We start from the raw sequence: 22,120 nt of genomic DNA, 5'->3' as shown, positions 1-22,120 counted from the left end.
ACGCGGACTACTGAATTGATTTAGATAGAATTTGATGCTGACGTAGATATTACATCATGCCCAGAAATGAAAGGTACTATTTCTGAAAGAAGTTATAAACCCTAATTCTTCTCAGTCAAAGTCAAGAGTGGAAGATATCGCTAATACAGTAAAACTGATGCGAAACTTTGGATGTTAATTTGTATATTTTTTTGTTAGTTGTTACTTAATCACGTCAAGACTACAGTACCAATTTTGATAAAATATAGCTAATTGCCTGGATTTACACATAGGATACTTTTTATCCAAACTGAACACTTCTGTGGGATAAAACAGGATTCACGATATAACCTAATTCCACGCGGGCAAAGCCGCGGTCGGAATGATATTTTTTTAAATAAAAAAATTGTTTAAAAAAAAACACAAAATATATTGACGCATGTATTTATTTTTTGCACTCTATTATAATTGTAATTATTCATTACAAATAATCAAAATAAAATAGCCAGAACAAAGTTAGGCCCTGGTAGGATAGGTAGGCAGGTACAGCAATGTGAGACGAACACTGACTTATTTATACCAATAATAATGTATTATAAACATTAAATTAAGTTTACTTTCTAACAACAAAAATACATAATATTAGCTAATGTGAAAACGAATCAACCAATCATCCCACAACAATGAAATGTGCACACAAATATTCATCCAAATCGGTTCATGTGATTAGGAGGAGTGACTGCAGCGCCATCCTCCGGGCCCAATTGTGTTTCCAGATCACCCAGGAACTCAATTTAATATACTTACACAAAATTTTTCGAAATGAAAACTCACATTACTATGTAAATATGAATATAAACCGGTTTTAGTACTAAGCAATTTCCCGCACAGGTGTAGTAAGTATAAATGAAATAAATATCAACATCAAATTCTTTATACAACATACTTATCTATCACCTACTAAGAAATTCTTGAAATTTTTTCGTATTTTTTTAAAATATAATACTACTCCAACGAGCTCCTGTTCCATAATTCCATATTACGTCCACCATACTTCCACTAAGTTCACCATGATTTTTTATTTCTTTGCACTTTGTTGCTTTTTGCTAAAAATGGAATCATGCGATAAAACCAGTAGAGCGTTGATAACATACATTTTTGACTGAATAAAGGTACTTACGAAGGAGTGGGTTCACATTGTGAACAATCAGTGGGTTTATTTTCCTTCTGGATTCCGGATTTCTGAAAAGATTATTTATGCTATAAATGAAAAAATCTTACACATTCGTTATGTACTTAAAACAGGGGTACATATCAAACATCGTCTATAATACAATTATCATCAAATTTAAAATAAAACCAACTTACTCCATTAATTTGTTCCAATTGTAAGCATTCTTTTTCCTCCAACCTTTATGTTTCTTCTTCTTATTTTCTTTATTGTCCCCATTTGTCTCATTTTGTCTTATCGTGTTGTCACCCTTTTTTACGATTGCGCAAGCGACACAAGTTCCCCGTGTGACGGCCGTAGCGGGAATGACTCGTGCAGCGATCGGGGTAGGAAGGTACAGGGCGGCTCTCGCTATATTGGCTGGTCAGGCGCTAATTTCAAGTATTTCTTGTTTATTTCAAAACCATCGCATATTTCAAAATTCTAACACGGTAGACGTATAGGTTGTATATTTTATAGTTAATATCCAAAAAGTCGTAACTTTACGTTTGTTATTTTGAAGATGCCAGAGATTAAAAAAAAATAACAATGAGAACTTTGTATTTTTTTTCTATCGAGAAAATATCATGGAATCATGTTTCTAAAACGGTAGACGTATTGTGTTACTATTGAACTTTCTTGTCAAGAATTTTCATCACGACAACTTTAATAATATAAAAATTACGAAGGTTTAAAAAGGGCCGTAAATGTTAGAAAAATTAATTCATCACCTTAACAAACGTTTATTACCATTGTCCTGCTATCGCGTAGTCGTAAAACATAAGCAGATATGCAATAAAACAATTTATTACCAAGTGCATAAAAGCGAAATTACGCAATCACGGCAATAAATAAACAGTACAAAACGGTCACAAGGACCAAAGCTCGTAAGGCGAAAGTGAAAGGTACATACATAAATACCTACATACATAAATAAATGATTGTATATGGAACAGTTAATACACCACTCGAACTAATGCAGATCACCGGTTAATATTAATTCAAGCATTATTCATTAATAGCACAGAACTCATTTGCTAATGGAAAATAAATGATACATTTTAATGTTCGCTTTTGCTCTCACTGAATGATTTTTGATGATGCGTTATTTCTATGGGAAGAGGTTTAATCATACCCGTACTATAAACATAAAGAGGTCGTTAGGGACGTATTTACAAAGGTCTCATGAGCATGTGTTTTACAAATGCACGACTCTATATTTTATACTAAAGTTTAGGTAGTTCTGGGATGAAATAATAATAATGAACGTTTTATTTATTGACTGGAGTCAAAATAAAAACATATTATTTTATATATTATATTTAAGTTTTGAAAAGAGTAGTAGTAATCGATACGAGTACAGACAATATTAGAATTATCAATGGGATACTTTCCTGTAGTAATTATACAATTTAAAGTATCGAAATATATAGTTACCTACATATATAAATAGAGTAGCCCTAACTCTTATATTTATGGAATTTTGCTTTCATAATAAATGCTATTAAAACTACACTTTCACCATTCCCAACATCACGTGTTAAAAACTGGTTTTAAAATCGCATTGCATCACCGTACAAATACAATAATTATATCAGCCGATATTCAATTAGGAATGAAGTATACTTATTTACAAACAATTTTTAATTCAAATATTTAACAGATTGTTGAAAGTCAATTCCAGGGTCTATTCCAACTAGAGGAAAGGTTGGCTGTTATACTATTATTGTGCACATATATCTTAAACCAATTATCATATCTAATTCAACTTCAATCCAACACCTATGCCAACCGCTAAACCAATCAAACATAATGCAATTTCATTACCCACCGTCGTCGAACACGGCGGGAATAAAAAGCGAAAGACAGGCAATTTCGAGCATTTCCAGACAATCGTCGAACTTGGGTCGCGTTCAAAGGCGAACTTTCTATTTTATTTCGCCGGCGTTAACGCGACATTGATGGCGGCACTTATTGCATCGACCCCTCATTCGCTCACAATTGGCCGGCCGAGATTGGGCCCCGTCCGCTCGGATTACCCCCTTACCGGCTCGGAAACGCTCCTCGTTCCATCTCGACTGCCACTTGTATTGGACTTCAAATTCTGTCACTGAAATACTCGTACATAGAGTGACAAACAACCGCGCGACGGAGACGCGCTTTAACATGAGAGCGTCTGTTTAAACGATACATCCTTTGTGCTTTTATTTACTGGACAGTATGGATTGAAATATAGCATTATTGTGTGGACAATACAAACATCTTTTTCAATATCTTGATACAGTTTTATTAGAATATACCTAAACTTAACTACGTGTGTTTTATTTGACGTCGATACAATTAACGATAAGTAAAACCATAAAAATACACTTACATTTAATTTATCGTCTTTTAAAATAATTATTTAGAAATGTTTTGAACGTTTTCCCTATGAATTTTTCCCGTGTATTTCCCGGATATAATACATTTCGAATGATGACACATGCAAGATGGATTGAGATAACTTAACATAATATCGTTATCGATGGATTCATTTTATCATTATATTGATAAATCGGTCTAGTTTAATGTAAAACCTATTTTATCCGATTTTTCTATGAAAAATTCCAATTTCAGAGTGAACTGCTATACTTGTCTTTTTAATCAGTCGTAACATAAGTGAAACAGACCTTACAAAAGCCGATAAAAGTTGATCGAACGAACCAAACCTTTGGGGACTTATTTTGTACAGCATCTCTATAGGTAATCTAAATCAGGTAACACCTATATGCACTATAAACTTACGATGTAAACTTGGTTACGGATCATTAAGCATACAATTACATTAATTATATTATCTATACAATTAATTGTCTAAGCGAATAATTAACCTATCCGAGTTGAATAATCGTGACAGATTTATTGTAATGCCGTTATAGGTAATTAAATAATGTTCCCACATTAGCATACTACATGAACACGTGACGTACTCCATTTGAATACTATTTTAAGGTGATTGCAACGATCTGTTCCCAGCCAATATCCCGCTAGATGGCGCTGAATTCTACATTTCTAGTTTATTTGAGTTTTTGCGTAATTGGAATAGTCATCAAACCTAGGAATAGTCATGGCGGTTACTGAATATTATATTTTATTGAAATATGTTATATCATTGCCTTAAAATCCACCCAATTCGGTAAAATTATGCGTTTTAACATCTGTCATTGCATACAGGGTCGTTTACACACACAGACGTATACAAAAATGATAAAGATTTAACTCTAGATGGCGTGAATGTAAAGCGCGTCACACACGGTGAAGATACTACCTATAATATTTTATCTAATCTAGTAATATTTTATATTACAGTATCTTAAGGTATCCGGTATCAGCGTTCTGACCATCATTTTTCTTTTTTCGCTGTAGAACCGCCATCCTGTTACAAATGACCCACAAAGGAGAATGACCACGGGTGGTATCGGTAAAATTTTAGTTGTGCCACGTATTCGTTATATTGTTAATTCCTATTTGTATTTATAATGATCATATGTATCAATATTAAGTCTTAATTAAACCGGATAAATTGAAATAATAGTAAAAGTAAAAGTTTTTCTTTTGAAACATGTATGAACTTTCGCATTAGTAGGAAGTAGGATTGTTATAAAAATAAAAGTTATATTTGTTGGCGTAAACTATTTTATTGTAATTTTGGGAAATAAATAATGTCAAAATTGATTACCTACAATAAAACGCAGTTTTATTTTATTACCTACATTACACTATTGTTTTTTTTTTTATCAAAACATGTATTTGAAGTAGCAAATATGATATTATGCTGATCCAAGCATTTTCACTCAAAACTAATATCACTAATGATTTGTAAAAGTAAATTATTTCAAAATACATTTCATAACCAACAAGTAAGAATAATTATTCATACAACAACAAATCAAAAACACTATTTACTATGGAAAAAAAACCAGGAAGGTGAAAAACATATTTACGATTTCGATGCACTCGACTTTTAGTAAAATAATAGGTAAAAATATTATTATGGTTTTGATCACAGACATATCTGTGGTTTTGATTTTAGCTACTAGTATCAGAAAGCTGCGTGTTCAATGCACGTCGGGGTCCCACAACTGTGGAGGAAGGAAGGTAGAATACCTCCATCGAATAAGTGAAGTTTCTCGACATACTCGATTTGCCGGCCGGCCTCAATGAAGATTGTCCGAAAGTTGTATATGTGCTCTGTAACGAAAAAATTTCGCTAGCGCGATTCAGAGTGAGGTGTCGTACAATATACCTAATGAAGTTTTTCATCTTTTTATTTTACTGCAAATACAAAATAAAAATTAAACAATGGTAATGTAAATTCTAAACAAACTACTACCAAAATACAATTAGAACAAAAATCATTTGACTTGTTTATTTCACCCAGAGGCCAGAGGCGGCTCGTGACAAAATTGTATAGGTGTTCACTTGAAATAAAACAACGAAAATACAATAGCGTTCGGGATGATTTATTACAAAAAAATGAGCACCACATTTTATAAATGTCTATAACACTAAAAATTACAAAGTACAGGCTATTTCAAAACGAATTCAATGACTAGGTATCAATAATTAGTAAATCACCGAATTTGCATTCGCGAGCGTAGGTATCCATAGTGTTTGTCACTGACGGTCACTGACCTCTATAACTTATAGTTATAGAGGTCAGTGGTGTTTGTTGTGTAAACATGTATGTATTTGAGTAGTTAGTAGCATATTATATTCTGAATTTCTGATCCATGCCTATTCACTCAAAACTAATAACACTAATGATTTGTAACAGTAAATTATTTCAATAGGTAGGTATTTGAACATTTCCCAACAAGACGTAAGAATAATTATTCGTAGGTATACAAGATACAATAACAAATCTAATACACTATTTATTATTTTATTATTTACTAGCGGTCCGCCCCGGCTTCGCCCGTGGTACATGTTTACGTTTTCTCTCCATAAGAAGTAATAGCTAGAGAGCTAGCGCAAAGCTACCTGTATGTATTTGACCAGACCTGGATTTTTGTGTGTTGATTCCCCTATACCTACTATACATGAGATGAGGAGTCACTAAGCCCAGAGTGGTGGACGGGGCGCGCGCTTAGGTAAGACAGGTGGAAATTTTTGGCGAACTTTGAAACCATTTGACCACGTCTGCCATTTTGATATTTGAAAATAGATTATTATTACTATCGGAAAATAACAATGGCAGACCATTATCACGCGGATAACATTCTGGCAGACACTTATGAAAGTGCTGAAAAAAATACAATTTTGAAAGTATTTGACCAGATCTGCCATTCATATATTTTATTTATTAGGGTCTTAAAAACTTATTTTCGAAACGGCAGACATTTTCATTGCGTACAGACTTCAGCAGACAACAAAACTGTACAGACTTCAGCAGTCAACAAGACTTAGCTTCTACATGGTCAGATGTATATATGTATTACGTTCCTTACATCAATGATTTACTTTATTAATGTTTTTATGGTCATTTACATTTAATTTTGAAAACTATGGAATAAAATTTATAAATTTGATGATACAAAACTAAATATACATTTGTAAAGAATCTCAAATATAAAGTTGTGTTGCAAATAACAAATCATCATTTAAATATTTAGTTTATTTCTTTATTTAAGAAACAATTAACAATTACAAAACAACATAAAAAAACACGCATGCATTTATTGAAATGTTCATTCATCATCACTATCGTATGGCGTTGTGTGACTCGTCTTCATAATCCATTGAATCGGATTCTGTAAAAGTAAAACGTAAATTATATAATAAAAGAAATGAGTCATTATAAACTTACCTAGTAAGGCAATGCCTTTGATGTCGCACGATGCCGCCGCGCCGCCAGTGTAGGTACTTCTGCTGCTACATGAAAATATGCTAGGGTTGCAACAAATGGGAAATAAAACAATTGTGATTATTACTATTATGATGTAATCATTTATTCATATTATGTACATTCAAAACAATTGCTATTATTAAATCTGATGTAATTATTTTTTCATAAATATATAATTATTATTAATTACATAATATATTGCACTGTGAAATATTTACGTATCACTTTATTTTTGATGTTCTTAATTGTCTTTTATAAAATTTAAGTGACGCATTCGCATTGGGATCAACAATCCGATAAGAAAAGAATGGAGACAATATATACATAGCTTTGATTTCAATTCTACAGATACAAAATATACAATCTATCTAAAATGATACAACGGATGTTTCCTGCGTTTTCTCGTCAAAATACCGAAACAACGTAATTATTGTATAGTAGTTGGGCGTGAAAGTAAAAAAACAAATGAAAAGTGTTTTCCATATGATTATTTATTAAATTTACGCGATTAAGAATAATTTCAACGATACAATTTAGTAACCGAGAATTCAGAGGATTAAAGAAAATACCTGCCTGATCATTTTATCAAACTCTAAAAGAATTATGGTTATTTCGCATCACTCGGTTTATTAGTTTGGTAATAATTATTAAAGGTAGTTACAACCCTAGCCATTGAGTCGAACGGTAGGCAACACAATATCGACTTTGTGCGGGTACATATGGTACATTTCTTCTTGCTGTGAAGCGTAATTATTATTATTAAGATTTTTTAGGCTCTTTTGAATCAGCTGTTCTAATTTAATTCTAGAAATTTATTAAAACGTGATTTTTTTAAAAGTATATTATGAGTTTATAAATACCTCAACCAATAGTTATTGTGTCCTATCCTCATTTCTTTATATCTTGGTAGTTAACTAAAGTGTTAAATTTACATAACCTCAACAACAACATTTACACTGCCACTGCACTAAAACTAAACTAACTAGCTCTCTAGCTATAAGAACCATCCTCGTACTTCAAGGGATATAATAAAAAAAGAATTATCGAAATCGGTTCAGCCGTTCTCGAGTTATGCGCTTACCAACACATTTTGCGATTCATTTTTATATATAAGACTAGCTGGTGCGTTGTGCGCGGGCTGCAAGCAGCCCGCGAGCCCCTTTTGCCCCTGGGTTGAAGCAATAGGGCAGTCATTAGAAAATGTGTTAGAATTCCAAGTTAATTTGTAATTTTCTGCTAACAGCAATTCCACAGTCAATCGGAAGTGCTTATAAATTCCCACTTAAAAAAATTTATATTCTGGAATGCTGTCGACCTTCGAGGGTGCGTGGTGCGCGGGCTGCAAGCAGCCCGCGAGCCTCTTTTGCCTCTGGGTTGAAGCAATAGGGCAATCATTTGAAAATGCATTCGAATTTCCTGTCCATTTGTTACATCTGCTAACAGCGATTCTACAGTCAGTCGGTAATGCATAAAAATTCTCCATTCAAGTATTTTCCAATTCGGGAGGCTGCCCACCTTCGAGGGTGCGTGGTGCGCGGGCTGCAAGCAGCCCGCGAAGCATCACAGGGCAGAAATCTTCAGTCAGTTGAAAATGCATAAAAATTCCCCGTCAATTTGTTAATTAATATCTGCTAACAGCGATTCCACAGTCAATCGGAAGTGCTTATAAATTTCCCATTCAAATATTTTCTATTCCGGGGGGCTGTCTACCTTCGAGGGTGCGTGGTGCGCGAGCTGCAAGCAGCTCGCGGCTCATCCCAGGGCAGAAATCTTCAGTCATTTGAAAATGCATTTGAATTTCCTGTCCATTTGTTACATCTGCTAACAGCAATTCTGCAGTCAGTCGAAACTGTTTATAAATTACTTATTCAAATATTGGTTAAATTCTTGAAACGTGATCCCCGAATTTCATCATTTTGAGGTGTCTAATGGATAGTGGGCAGTGACTTTTCATAATAAACTGTTAAAGAGTTTACTAAACACGCTCGTCGCTTCGCTCCTCGCTACCTATTTGAATATTTACGCCGGCCGCTGACGTGACTTGCTCGCTTCGCTCGCTTGGCTAGTGCGGTAGTTCAAAAGTAACCTAACTCGCTCGTCGCTTCGCTCCTCGCTACTTCTTTGAGTATTTACGCCGGCCGCTGACGTGACTTGCTCGCTTCGCTCGCTTGGCTAGTGCGGTAGTTCAAAAGTTAACCTGACTGGCTCGTCGCTTCGCTCCTCGCTACTTCTTTGAATATTTACGCCGGCCGCAGACGTGACTTGCTCGCTTCGCTCGCTTGGCTAGTGCGGTAGTTCAAAAGTAACCTAACTCGCTCGTCGCTTCGCTCCTCGCTACTTCTTTGAATATTTACGCAGGCCGCTGACGTGACTTGCTCGCTTCGCTCGCTTGGCTAGTGCGGTAGTTCAAAAGTTAACCTAACTCACTCGTCGCTTCGCTCCTCGCTACCTATTTGAATATTTACGCCAGCCGCTGCCGCTATTCGCTCGCTTCGCTCGCTTGGCTCGTGCGGTAGTTCAAAAGTTAATAAATATTTTCTACTCCGGGAGGCTGTCGACCTTCGAGGTTGCGCGGTGCACGGGCAGCAAGCAGCCCGCGGTGCCATCTTTTTCCGTTGCTATATTCCTATAAATTACCCTTCCTACTATGGAAATTTCCATACAAAATTTTCGAAAAAAAAAAATTCCCTTTTTACCAAAAATTTTTATATGCCTGGAAGCGGACCAGGTTTTGAAGCATTTTTTACTTCGGCGACCCCGACCTACCTGCCACCGGTTCAGAGAGCCGTTGAATTTCGTGATGTATGGAAAATGGAAACCGAGGGTCGGAGAGAAATTCTGAGTATGCAGTTTTGTAAATCTGGCCGATTAGAGCACAGAAATCAATTTTCAGACCGATCGTAAAGTAACCGGCGCCACCATCTTGCTTTGAAAAATTGGCCATTTTTGAAAAAAAAATTTCGTCCAACTTGAAATTTCTCGATTGCCCTGGTAGCGCCCCATGTTTCTGATCATTTTTTAGTTCTACACCCCCCACCTATCTTGCGCCGTTTCGGAGAGCCGTCGAATTTCGCGTTGTATGAAACTCGGAAACCAGCAGTGAAAACTCGATTATGAGTATGCCAACTTAATATGCGGCTCGATTAAAGCCCCTTTGCCAAGTTTCAGCGCGATCGGACCAGCGATGGCCATTTTAGCATTTGTATGGCGGCGGCCATTTTTTCCGCCATTTTGAATTTTTTTCACTATTTGTGGTAATTGCTCGAGGTGTTCTACAAGTTTAGTTTGAGCACCCCAGATGTAGCTGCTACCGTTTGCGCGGGCCGTTGACCGTCTTCGAGAGATGAGGGAAAGTTTAAGATTTCGTATTTTTCTGGATATCCTGGGAGCTGGGCGAGTACGAATGCATCATTGGTGTATTTCTCCGTTGCGCCACCTCGTCTAAATTTACGGTTTTATGTTTGCGCCAAAAATGGAAAAATTCCAAAATCGAGCGACCCACTATGGCTCCCTGGTAGCGTCCCAGGGTGGTGATCATTTTTAGTTCCGACACCCCCCACCCAACTCGCACCGTTTCCGCGGGCCGTTGGATTTTCCATTGTATGAAAGTCGGAAACGGGGGCCCGGAGCCACTCGAACTGGGCACCGATCGATTTGCCGGCTCGAACAGAGCACGTGTGCCAAATTTGAGACGTAAGGATTCATAAACGGCGATTTTGGCAAAGTACGGCGGCCATCTTGTTTTCGCGAAAATCGCCATTTTTCCACCACCCCTGGTAATCGCCACCAGTTCCGAGCATTTTTTGTTCCGACACCCCCCCTCCAGGTGGCACCGTTTCTGCGCACCACCAGGGGTCCACTCGGTTTTCGAAGATGATCGAGATCGCTATATTTTTCCTCTGGTCACTCGGCGCACCTCTACACGATCACGTCGTTATCCCCCCCACTTTCCGCGTAGTTTCCGAGAAAAGCGATGTCAGTGAGTCAGTGAGTGGTAGTGTAGCTTTATATATATATGACTAGCGGTCCGCCCCGGCTTCGCCCGTGGTACATGTTTACGTTTTCCTTACATAAGAACCATCCTCGTACTTCAAGGAATATAATAAAATAAAAAAGAATTATCGAAATCGGTTCAGCCGTTCTCGAGTTATGCGCTTACCAACACATTTTGCGATTCATTTATATATATATATACTAGCGGTCCGCCCCGGCTTCGCCCGTGGTACATAATATTTACGTTTTCTCTACATAAAAACCATCCTCGTACTTCAAGGAATATAATAAAAAAAGAATGATCGAAATCGGTTCAGCCGTTCTCGAGTTATGCGCTTACCAACACATTTTGCGATTCATTTTTATATATAAGATAAGATTATGTGAAAATAACCAGGAAGGTGAAAAACATATTTACGAAAACATAGTAACATAATATGGCTGTCGCTACAATAATTATATTTCAATTTTATCTTTTTATACCTAGTAGAACTGGCCGACGAATAAAAAAAATCGTATTAGAATAAATACAATAAATTACGGAACAAAAAAAGGATTGTAACTGAATTAGGTATGTTTGTTTCTGGGCGCACCGTTTTCGACGACGCGACGCGCGACGTAAGCGTATAGGTATAGGTACCTACTTTGCTAAAACAAACTAATAAAATTGTGTGTCTGTCTGAAAATTCGGAAAAGCATATTTTGCAAGTTTGTAATTACTTTGATAGTTTACCGATTTATAATAATTGTAATTGTAATTGTATAATATATAATTTGCAATGTGGTGAAATTTCATAAAAATCACGGGCCAATTTTTTGTTTTGAATCCCACCGAAAATATAATTGCGTTATTAGAATAATTAATTACTATACCTACCCACGATCAATTATTACAATATAGTCTCAAATGCATACTAGAGAAATATTGCAATTTGATTCAATTAAAATGCATAGCATACAAAAATAAATTCACAACACAAGAAATTCCGCGCGCAAATCATAGCGCGTGTCAATGAAATCAAGAATGTTTTATATCAAGCCGACGCGGACGACGACGCGACGCCGAACAAAAGTACCTACCACGGACGACCACGCTTCGAGTTGCCAAACAACATGAGTAATAAATTGTTTACAAAAATAAAACCGGCCAAGTGCGAGTCGGGCTCGCGCACAAAGGGTTCCGTAGCAGCAAATATAATAAATTACAGTTAAATCAACCTATCTCAAAAACTATAAGAGATACTTTGATCAAACCAAAAATCGTTGAAAGAGTTAATTAGCATGCATCACCTCTATTTTTTTTAGAATTTTATACCCCGTAGTTATAAAAATAGAGGGGGGGGGACATACTTTTTACGACTTTGAGAGCTGATATCTCAAAAACCGTTCACTTTAAGAAAAATGTTTTTTAGAAAACTTTATATCATTTTAAAAGACCTTTCCATTGATACCCCACACGGGTATGTACATCGAAAAAAAAAATTTCATCCCTCAGTTACATGTATGGGGGGCCCCACCCCCAATTCTTTTTTTTACTATTTAGTGTCATATTTTTGTAGCGGTTCATACAACACATATTCCCATCAAATTTCATCACTGTAGTACTTATAGTTTCCGAGTAAATCGGCTGTGACAGACGGACAGACGGACAGACGGACAGACGGACATGACGAAACTATAAGGGTTCCGTTTTTGCCATTTTGGCTACGGAACCCTAAAAACAAGTTTTCCATTTTTCTGTATGAGTAGACAGAACTTCAAAACGCCACCTGCTACGGTTTATATTATGAACGATTGTTATAAAAATAAAAGTTATATTTGTTGGTGTAAACTATTTTATTGATCAATAATTTTGGAATTTAAAATTGTCAACATTGATTACAATAAAACGCAGTTTTATTTTATTACACTATTGTTTTTTTTATCAAAACATGTATTTGAAGTACCATATAATATTATGCTGATCCAAGCATTTTCACTCAAAACTTATATCACTAATGATTTGTAAAAGTAAATTATTTCAATATACATTTCATAACCAACATGTAAGAATAATTATTATTATTCCTACCTACAACAACAAACCTAAAACACTATTTACTATGGGAAAATAACCAGGAAGGTGAAAAACATATTATTATTTACGATTTCGACGCACTCGACTTTTAGTAAAATATAGTAGGGAAACATAATATTATGGTTTTGATTTTTGCTACTAGTATAAGAAAACTGCGTGTTCAAACTACTTGTTTGTCTGTCTGAAAATTCGGAAGTACTTTGGTAGTTTACCGATTTATAATAATATTGTATATATATCGTTGTTTAAAAAATATTCAAACACAATAAAATATGATATATGTACTGATTTATCACTGGTTTCAGTGATGAACTGATGAGTCAATTATAGCCACTATACTTTCGTCATACGTGTGTATGATTGATGTGATTTGCAACGTGGTGATATTTCAGAAAAATCACGGGTCAAATTGTCCCACCGAAAATATAACTGCGTTATAAGAATAACTATACCTACGATAAATTATACATAATACAATATAGTCTCAAATGCATACTAGTGAAATATTTTATTTGAATCAATAAAATAAAAAAATAAATAAAAAATAATAATAATACAAAAATAAATTCACAACACAAGAAAATCCGCGCGCAAATCATAGCGCGTGACAATGAAATCAAGAACTTTCGAGCCGACGCGGACGACGAAGGAGCCTAACAAAAGTACCTACAATCATAGGCGGCTCGTGACAAAATTGTATGGCCGTGTTCACTTGAAATAAAACAACGAAAATAGGTACCTACAATAGCGTTAGCAGTACAAAAAAAATGAGCACCACATTATAAATGTCTATTTATACACTAAAAATTATAGAGTATTTCAAAACGAATTCAATTATTATTTAGCAATAATTAGAAAATCCCCGAATTTGCATTCGTGATCGTATTCATAGTGTTTGTCTACACTAATATTATAAAGAGGAAAACTTTGTTTGTTTGTTTGATTGTAATGAATAGGCTCATAAACTACTGGACATTTTACCAATGTTTGCAAGTTTGTGATTACTTTGATAGTTTACCGATTTATAATAATTGTATACTTATATCATTGTTTAAAAATATTCAAACACAATATGATATAGGTACTGATTTATCACTGGTTTCAGTGATGAACTGATGAGTCAATGTTAGCCACAATACTAATCACTTTCGTCATACATGTGTATGAACTATGATTGATGTGATTTGCAATGTGGTGAAATTTCATAAAAATCACGGGCCAATTTTTTGTTTTGAATCCCACCGAAAATACATATATTACTAATTGCGTTATTAGAATAATTAATTACTATACCCACGATCAATTATTACAATTTACAATATAGTCTCAAATGCATACTAGAGAAACATTGCAATTTGAATCAATTAAAATGCATAGCATACAAAAATAAATTCACAACACAAGAAATTCCGCGCGCAAATCATAGCGCGTGTCAATGAAATCAAGAATGTAATTTTATATCAAGCCGACGAGCGACGACGCCGAACTAAAGTACCTACAGTACCATTTACCTTCAGTGTACAATACAGTTTACAGACCTACGACGGACGAACAATAATGAGTACTTAATAAATAAAAAAAAACATAGTTTCTAAGGTCATTAGTTTTATTTTATTTTATTGTTATTTTCTTTGAACGATTGGAAATGAAATTACTCAATTTTTACACAGAACTTTGATTTATTAGAATTATGCTCATTATGCATAAGATAACGAACGCGAATGCACGACATCTAGCGCGTCAATGTCTAAACATCGCCTTTCGTTTAGACATTGACGCGCTAGATCTGTAATAAGTATATAGTCTATGCGCTAGATGTCGTGCTTTATGTCGTGTTTCGCTTGGCAAAAGTCACGCACACTACTGTAGAAGTGTCAAATTTTTCCGGTATTTTACTGTTGTTTTTCTAAGTAAATATTGTAAATTATTGATTAAAAAGGTCGAACGCGCACACATTTCATTATAGAGAAGTGATAAAATGATTAGTTTTAAAGAAATAGTGTCTGTGTTAAGTGTTTAGAGGTAATCAAAAATGTATGGAGGGACGGTCGGAACATCAACCTTAATGTAAGCATTATCATATGAAGATAGGTCAAAATTTGTTTGTACTTAAACTAGCTTTCTGCCCGCGGCTTCGCCCGCTTTGTCTAAAACATAATAAATTATATACTAAAACCTTCCTCTTGAATCACTCTATCTATTAAAAAAAAACGCATCAAAATCCGTTGCGTAGTTTTAAAGATTTAAGCATACATAGGGACATAGGGACATAGGGACATAGGGACATAGGGACATAGGGACATAGGAATATAGGGACATAGGGACAGAGAAAGCGACTTTGTTTTATACTATTTAGTGATGAGTAAATTTCTCGTATATTTTAAACGCAATGTTAACATGCTTCTTTTATTATTTATTTTAAAATCTGGGCTTCGAATACATTTGTATTCTTAAAATCACAAAAAGTATACTAGCATTTCATTCTTGTTTATACAAAGCCACGCGTCCTTCCTCGAAATTGTATAACGTGTAAAAATACGAAATTTTATCGTAGTCAATCAAGTATTGGTCTTAATTTTTTATTTAAAGAATTTACTACGAGTATACATCCAGAGAGACCTTTTCACTATTTTGTAACTTATAGAGTAAAATAATGTACCTTATATTAATTAGGCATCTTCTATCGATAATTGTATTTACCTTTACCACGATAGAGACACAAACAAAAGCTGCAGTGTTAATTCAGACGTACCTGAAACAAAACATAAAAACTTAATTAACTAAATATCCATTGGAAACACGTGACAATATAACATTATCTTCAATAAAAAATGCGCCAACACATTCAGGAATTATACTTTTTTGCGATAATCATCTTTAAATAGTAAGTAATTATGTAAATTATTTCAAAACCTATCACGAACAATATAAATTAAAATTAAACAACGTTAAAACAATAAAATATAAACCAATTAACAACCGTACAAACGCCGCGTGAAAACAAACACCATCTTTTCCAACAGCGTTACAAAAATACAATCTATCATAACACAATTGCGATAACATTAATTAATTAGTTGAACCGTATTCAAACAGAGCACACAATAAACAACCAATTACCCGAGTACAGAAGAGCATTTCATACAAAATTGTAATTATTGAATGTGCATTGCAAACGTTTAATAACGTAGCTAATAGCTGCGTTAACGAGTTCCCGGAACTGAAACTAATTATTCACAAACAACACGTGTTATTATAAATTATATAAACCTTATAGTGGCCGTTATAATTGAGTTGTTTCACGATGTTCACTTTACGGTGTTAAAGCTTTCACTATTCGCAAGATTAACAGTTGATATCTGGGGGCACGGCAGTGCCCCCGCCAAGTCGAGCAAAAAAAAAAGCGGCACGGCCGTACCATCCTTTTCTCGAAGCAATTCGGGCCTTTTTCGACCCCCTATAATTCGGTTGTGGATAAAGCAAGAAACCTGAATCTTCAGTAACTAATCCGGCATTGTATAAACACGGAATATTTAAAATTTCAGTCAATTTGAACCAGTAGTTTAAGAATGACAACTTGTTAAAGTTTCTAAATTTTGTCACTCACTGACTCACCGATCATCAAAAGTCCAAGGCACTTCTAGCAGACTTAGAAGCTTCATATTTGGAATACATATAGAGTTTAGTGTCTTAATCATGGGAAAACTTAAATATTTTGTAATTTCGGTCCAGTTTTCCAAATACACCAACTGCATCAATAACTTTGTAATCCCATATAAATATATGGGATTACAAAGTTATTTATGCAGTTGGTGGTTGGTGGTGGTTATAAATTTAATAGGTGTAGATAGGTACCTACCATATGAGGCAAGGGAGGGGGTATAGGGTGGGTAAGGGTGTGTTTAGCCCATGAAACTGAACAACATTATTACTTGTAAAATGGTCGACGTAATGAAAAACACATGATTGGACATGTCTTGAAGTACGAAAATCTAATAAAACAATATATTATAATTTAAATCTGTTATATATAAATTGTTGGCGCGACTAGCCTCCTTACAGACAGACTGGCCTCTATTTTACTCTATGACTGACAAGCAAAATATACGCCAAAATGACAGAACAATGAAATGTGAATGCCTTCGAGCGAGCGGCAGCCGCACGCATACGTGCGAGCGCCCTCATGCTGTTCGGATGTGCCTCGAAACCTAACCTATAAGTTTGCGATTTTCATTTATAATTTCGATTGATAAATTACATTTACGACTAAAAGGCTTGCTCATTAGTTTACTGATATTATGGTATAGTGCGAAAAGTAAAGGTTGATCCTGAAAATTCAAAAATAATTAAGAGAATATATATCACACTAGCCGCTCCGCGCGGTTTCACCCCCGTGGCTCCTCTCCTGTTGGTCGTAGCGTGATGGTATATAGCCTATAGCCTTCCTCGATAAATGAGCTATCTAACACCGAAAGAATTTTTCAAATCGGACCAGTAGTTCCCGAGATTAGCGCGTTCAAACAAACAAACAAACAAACAAACTCTTCAGCTTTATAATATTAGTATAGATTTAATAATGAACCTAATGCATACGAGCTTGGTCCGGTCAAAACTAAATTTGAAATTATTAATAGAGCTTATGTTCATCGCGAACAATTTCCCATATGTATAGCCTATGCTATAACTATACATAAAAGTCAGGGCCTAAGCCTAAGTAATGCGCTGATGGATATAGGTTCTGCAGTGTTCACATCCGGTCAAGCTTACGTGGCACTTTCGAGAGTTACAAGTCTGGGCGGTTTACATCTCATTAATGTCGACTTTGGAAGTATTAAAGCGCAGGAATCATCAATTTGTGAATACAACAGATTAAGAAGTATTTACCGTCCAGACTTGTCAAAAATTGAGACATCAAAGCCTCCGAGAAAAGCCCATAGAGACAGGGAGTGGGCTTTGAGAAAAACTGTGGCTGAAGCTCAAGAAGTAGTACCGGAAAAGAAAAAGAGGAAGACTATATATAAAAATAAGAAAATATCATAAGACCTTTAACAAAATTCGTTAGAAGTAGATGGTATCAAAAAGAAAGGCTCTACAAAAAGAAGTGAGATCCCATCAAAAACATCCTGTAAAAAACCCAAGTCTCGCAGCTCAGTCTTTCTACCGTCAAAAGTTGTGAGATCCATGTAATACCAAGTCGGTTAATCTATTTAGTGTCTACTTGAAGGACCTTCTGTCTTAAGTTATTACATAAGTTATTATCATGCCAATATTAAAAATATTTAACGTTTTAAACAAATAGATCGACTTGGACATCGCATGAAAACAAAATGAATATTACAATATTATATTAGATTCTTTAGTCTCTCGCGCCTCACGCGATTGAAACTCTCGTTCCTGTTGGTCGCTGGCCCGTCGTGCTGTGTAGTGTGATACATACTAATAATCAAATCAAGCGATGTCCAAGTCGATCTATTTGTTTAAAACGTTAAATATTTTTAATATTGGCATGATAATAACTTATGTAATAACTTAAGACAGAAGGTCCTTCAAGTAGACACTAAATAGATTAACCGACTTGGTATTACATGGATCTCACAACTTTTGACGGTAGAAAGACTGAGCTGCGAGACTTGGGTTTTTTACAGGATGTTTTTGATGGGATTTCTACTTATTAAAATCAATTACATGGAGGAGTCACATAATACTTATAGATAGAACTTTCAAAATTAATGTCATATAATGAACGAATGAAAATTTGCAAGGCAAATTTGCAAGGTATGAAAAATTTTTAAAACACCATCCACAACCCGTTAAATTCATAAAATTGTAGATAGGTATTACTCTCAGCAATTCTATTTCATCATCAAATCTCCAATCTATTAATTATTACATAAATATTAAATTAAGTAGGTATTAAGAAACAATATTTCATTTTCAGAATTTCATATGCCCGCCTTCCAGGAGTTCGCCAACCTATCTCAAGAAATAATGGAGATTCGTTAATCCCTTGGCTACAAATATTTAATGAAACTTCAAATTAATCTTAAATAGTGTTTAAGGATTTTACTGAGAAGTGAGACGAAATATATTAATTATGAAAAAGATTGAAACGAAATAGGTACCTACATTAATTTTGAAGATTGAATAGAAAAAATATTTTATTCAAAAGTAAAATCTCGTAACGAATAAATAATGAATAATCCAATTTTGTATGAAAATTATTAGTATTTGAGCGCTCATAAAATATAAACTTAATATAAATAATAAGTTCTAAAAAATTCGTTGAAAGCATGATTAAGTAACAGCTGGAAAACTTTAACTTTGAATTGCCTTTCAATAAATGTCACAATTGAAATATTTTATGAATACCTCAATTGGAACAGAAAGTGTTGTCTTCATTGTATTAAATATAACGCTTATGAACGCAAACTGAAGAAAGGATGAATCTTACTTCTCAATAATATTGAAGATTGCAACTTACACCGTATCGGTACGAACGTTACGATTTCACGCTTCATAATGTCAAAGAACTCGCCAACTTCATAGAAATCTCAAAGCAAGATAGTACAAATGTATAAATTCTCTTCCATATTATTTTCTATTTGTATAAAACCACGGTAGAAATAGATTTTATTTGACTTCAGTCATATCTTCTGTGAATAATTTTGTATTTACTGTAATTTCAGCAATGAATCTTACTTTACTTACGACTTTCATAGGACTGATATTTCATGACATTATGAACATAGCCATGTACTTTTGTAATAGAATAGTTCAAAGCCATCAATACATCCCTCCAATACCCTAGAAAAACCGAGTGATAATTCCCTCATCAAATGAACTATTCGTATAACAAAGTCACTGTCATATAATAGCTCCTTGCCGCAGCTAGCGTAATAACATTTGAACGTATTAGATAATCCGCTTAGCTCAGTAGATAATTGGGTGAGCACACTGGTGGACGTCAATGGAGTGCCATGTGCAGCCTCATATGTAATATCCGGAGTGAGGATAAAGCCCCCGTGTGAATGGCGCCGTAAGACTCCGCACAAAAGATTATGAGCACATGCTATGCTTAAGATACGTTTGGTGCTTTTGCATGGAAGCGCTTACGATTGATTAATGTTAGCTATTGATTGAATGGAAATTTCTATTACGCTTTGCACGAATTGAATTCGTCAATGTATGTAATGGGCCCTCTTCATTATGGGCAGCGCTGGGCCAGTGCCCAGCGCTGCCCATAATGCTGCTTGATTGCCTGCAGAGGCCGTTGATTGCCTGCAGAGGCAATCACGATAGTGTAGAGAGCCAGCTCGGCCAGCTCGGCCGTCATTGTAGGCTTATTCATAATCGCCGTAATGGCGGCAAACATCAACGATCATTTGGTGGACCAACGCTGTCCATTGTGAAGAGAGTCCATGATAGGTACCTACCTATTAAGATAGTCAGACATATTGTTTTCCAATCCAATATGTTTTCAAGTTTCCTGTAGACACAAATTGCATTAAAATCTAATTGCGATTCTATAATTATCCATGAACGTGATCATGATCATGACCTGTAATGGTCACGTCAATACAAGAACGTGACATGGATTAAAATCATGCATAATTATGATTTGATTGATTACGTGTATGATATAGCTGGCCTTAAAGAAACGCATATTACCTTTTTGTTCAACATTTCTATTCTTGTAGAAAAAGAAGGAAGTAGCTAAAAAAATAAGTAGCTACGTACGCAAATAATGTTATAAATCTTACGTAACGTTTAAATTTCAATTGAATTATTTTACAAAATACTTACCTACTATGTACCTAAACGTCGTGGATTCTTCGACTAAGATTCATCTTTTTAAAATACTCCATTTGGATGTTCTCAAAAATGTCTATTCACAATATCATATAATAATACCTAGCGATGCTCCAGTGTCAACAATATCTACGATCTACCAACAAACTCCGTTCAAACAGCAAAAAAAAAATCAGCAAACAACAGCATCATTATTTACCTAACAAAACCTAGCCTCAAGTCTTAATTAAGCGCAACATCTAGACGTAAAGTAGGTCTCGATTACTCGATAATTAACCAGCGCACTGTAGCTCAGGTGTTTCTAATTAAGGCCCTGTGTAGCGGTTCGATCTTCATTAATAAACACGATATGAACATTACTTATTAGTTATATTTCACCCGCGGGATCATGCCGACATGTAGCCTTGCGAACGGTAGGCTAGTCAAATTATAGAGTTCAATAGAGAATCTATTTAAATATGATAGATACAACAGCCTGACTTAACAGGTGATTTAAGAAAAAAAAATTAAGAAATCGCGTATCACGTAGGTAGGTAGTAGTTCCAAATATTGTAATCCGAAATCTACCAAATAATTAATGAAATAAATATGGCTGATTTATAATGAAATACAAAGACGTCTGATAGTATTAGTATAGTTCTGAAGTTTATATACAATCTAGAAACTGTATAGAAAATACAAATTCTCTCGACATATTTTTACAAATAACAAAACAGAACATTGATCCATGTCGCAGACATTCACTAGAAATAAAATAAAAATACCCCGAGATAAGATTGTAAAGCTAAAGCCGCCGCTTTGCTCAATTCCTCGACACACGTAAAACTTTACAATCTTAAAGAAAGCTGAACAAATAGACTTGTCTTATACGACGAATTATACTACCTATGCTTGCTAGTAGCCTAGTAATATTAGAGTCACATATTCAAGTCGTATAGATAATACGCTTCTTTTTCAAAGTAGGTAAAAAATCTCGCCCTATTTACCATCCGGTAAAAACTCGTTTAATCCAGATAAAACGGAAGACTCCCCCACAATTTAGGTTCGACTATCGCTCAATAAAACCGTAGATCGAGGTCGGGCAATTTTATACCTGAATAACCGACGAAAGATGGGTTACCTTTCATCCAGTTTAGTTACCGTTAAATTATTCGAGTAGTTCGCT

General features: G+C 35.0%; 2 protein-coding genes across 3 annotated transcripts in view; both read right to left on the bottom strand.

Annotated features, from left to right (window-relative positions):
• The window catches only part of LOC149480081 (furin-like protease 2), a 224,507-nt gene that overhangs the window by 136,985 nt on the left and 65,402 nt on the right, over positions 1–22,120 (bottom strand). The window contains exon 1 of one of the 2 annotated variants that reach the window (XM_089707162.1): positions 15,847–15,868. The exons of the other annotated variant lie outside the window; for it this stretch is intronic. The gene's annotated coding sequence lies outside the window, so the exon portion shown is untranslated. Of the gene's footprint in view, positions 1–15,846; positions 15,869–22,120 lie in introns of those variants that run through there. 2 annotated transcript variants of the gene reach the window in all.
• Positions 408–20,479, bottom strand: LOC149480082 (uncharacterized). The gene is made up of 4 exons (XM_089707624.1): positions 20,425–20,479; positions 1,348–1,570; positions 1,160–1,221; positions 408–1,085 (listed from the first exon to the last, which is right to left on the bottom strand). Exons 1-4 carry the CDS (start codon positions 20,477–20,479, stop codon positions 1,045–1,047), a joined length of 381 nt encoding a protein of 126 aa, XP_089563750.1. The 3' UTR covers positions 408–1,044.

The sequence above is a fragment of the Colias philodice genome, chromosome 19 (genome assembly GCF_061535455.1).
Source record: "Colias philodice isolate Cphi_HAF_F1 chromosome 19, ilColPhil1 Martin Lab GWU primary, whole genome shotgun sequence".
Classification (NCBI taxonomy): domain Eukaryota; kingdom Metazoa; phylum Arthropoda; class Insecta; order Lepidoptera; family Pieridae; genus Colias; species Colias philodice.
The sequence above is the reverse complement of the archived record's forward strand: the minus strand, read 5'-3'. Positions and strand labels throughout refer to the sequence as shown.

What these genes read in the sequence shown, in the direction of transcription:
- LOC149480082 (XM_089707624.1), bottom strand. Translation starts at nt 20,479, where the DNA reads ATGACGGCCGAGCTGGCCGAGCTGGCTCTCTACACTATCGTGATTGCC. An exon ending in AATTGGAACAAATTAATGGA is followed by an intron (nt 1,222 to 1,347) that starts GTAAGTTGGTTT and finishes TAATCTTTTCAG; the next exon opens with AAATCCGGAATCCAGAAGGA. An exon ending in CAATGTGAACCCACTCCTTC is followed by an intron (nt 1,086 to 1,159) that starts GTAAGTACCTTT and finishes TTCCATTTTTAG; the next exon opens with CAAAAAGCAACAAAGTGCAA.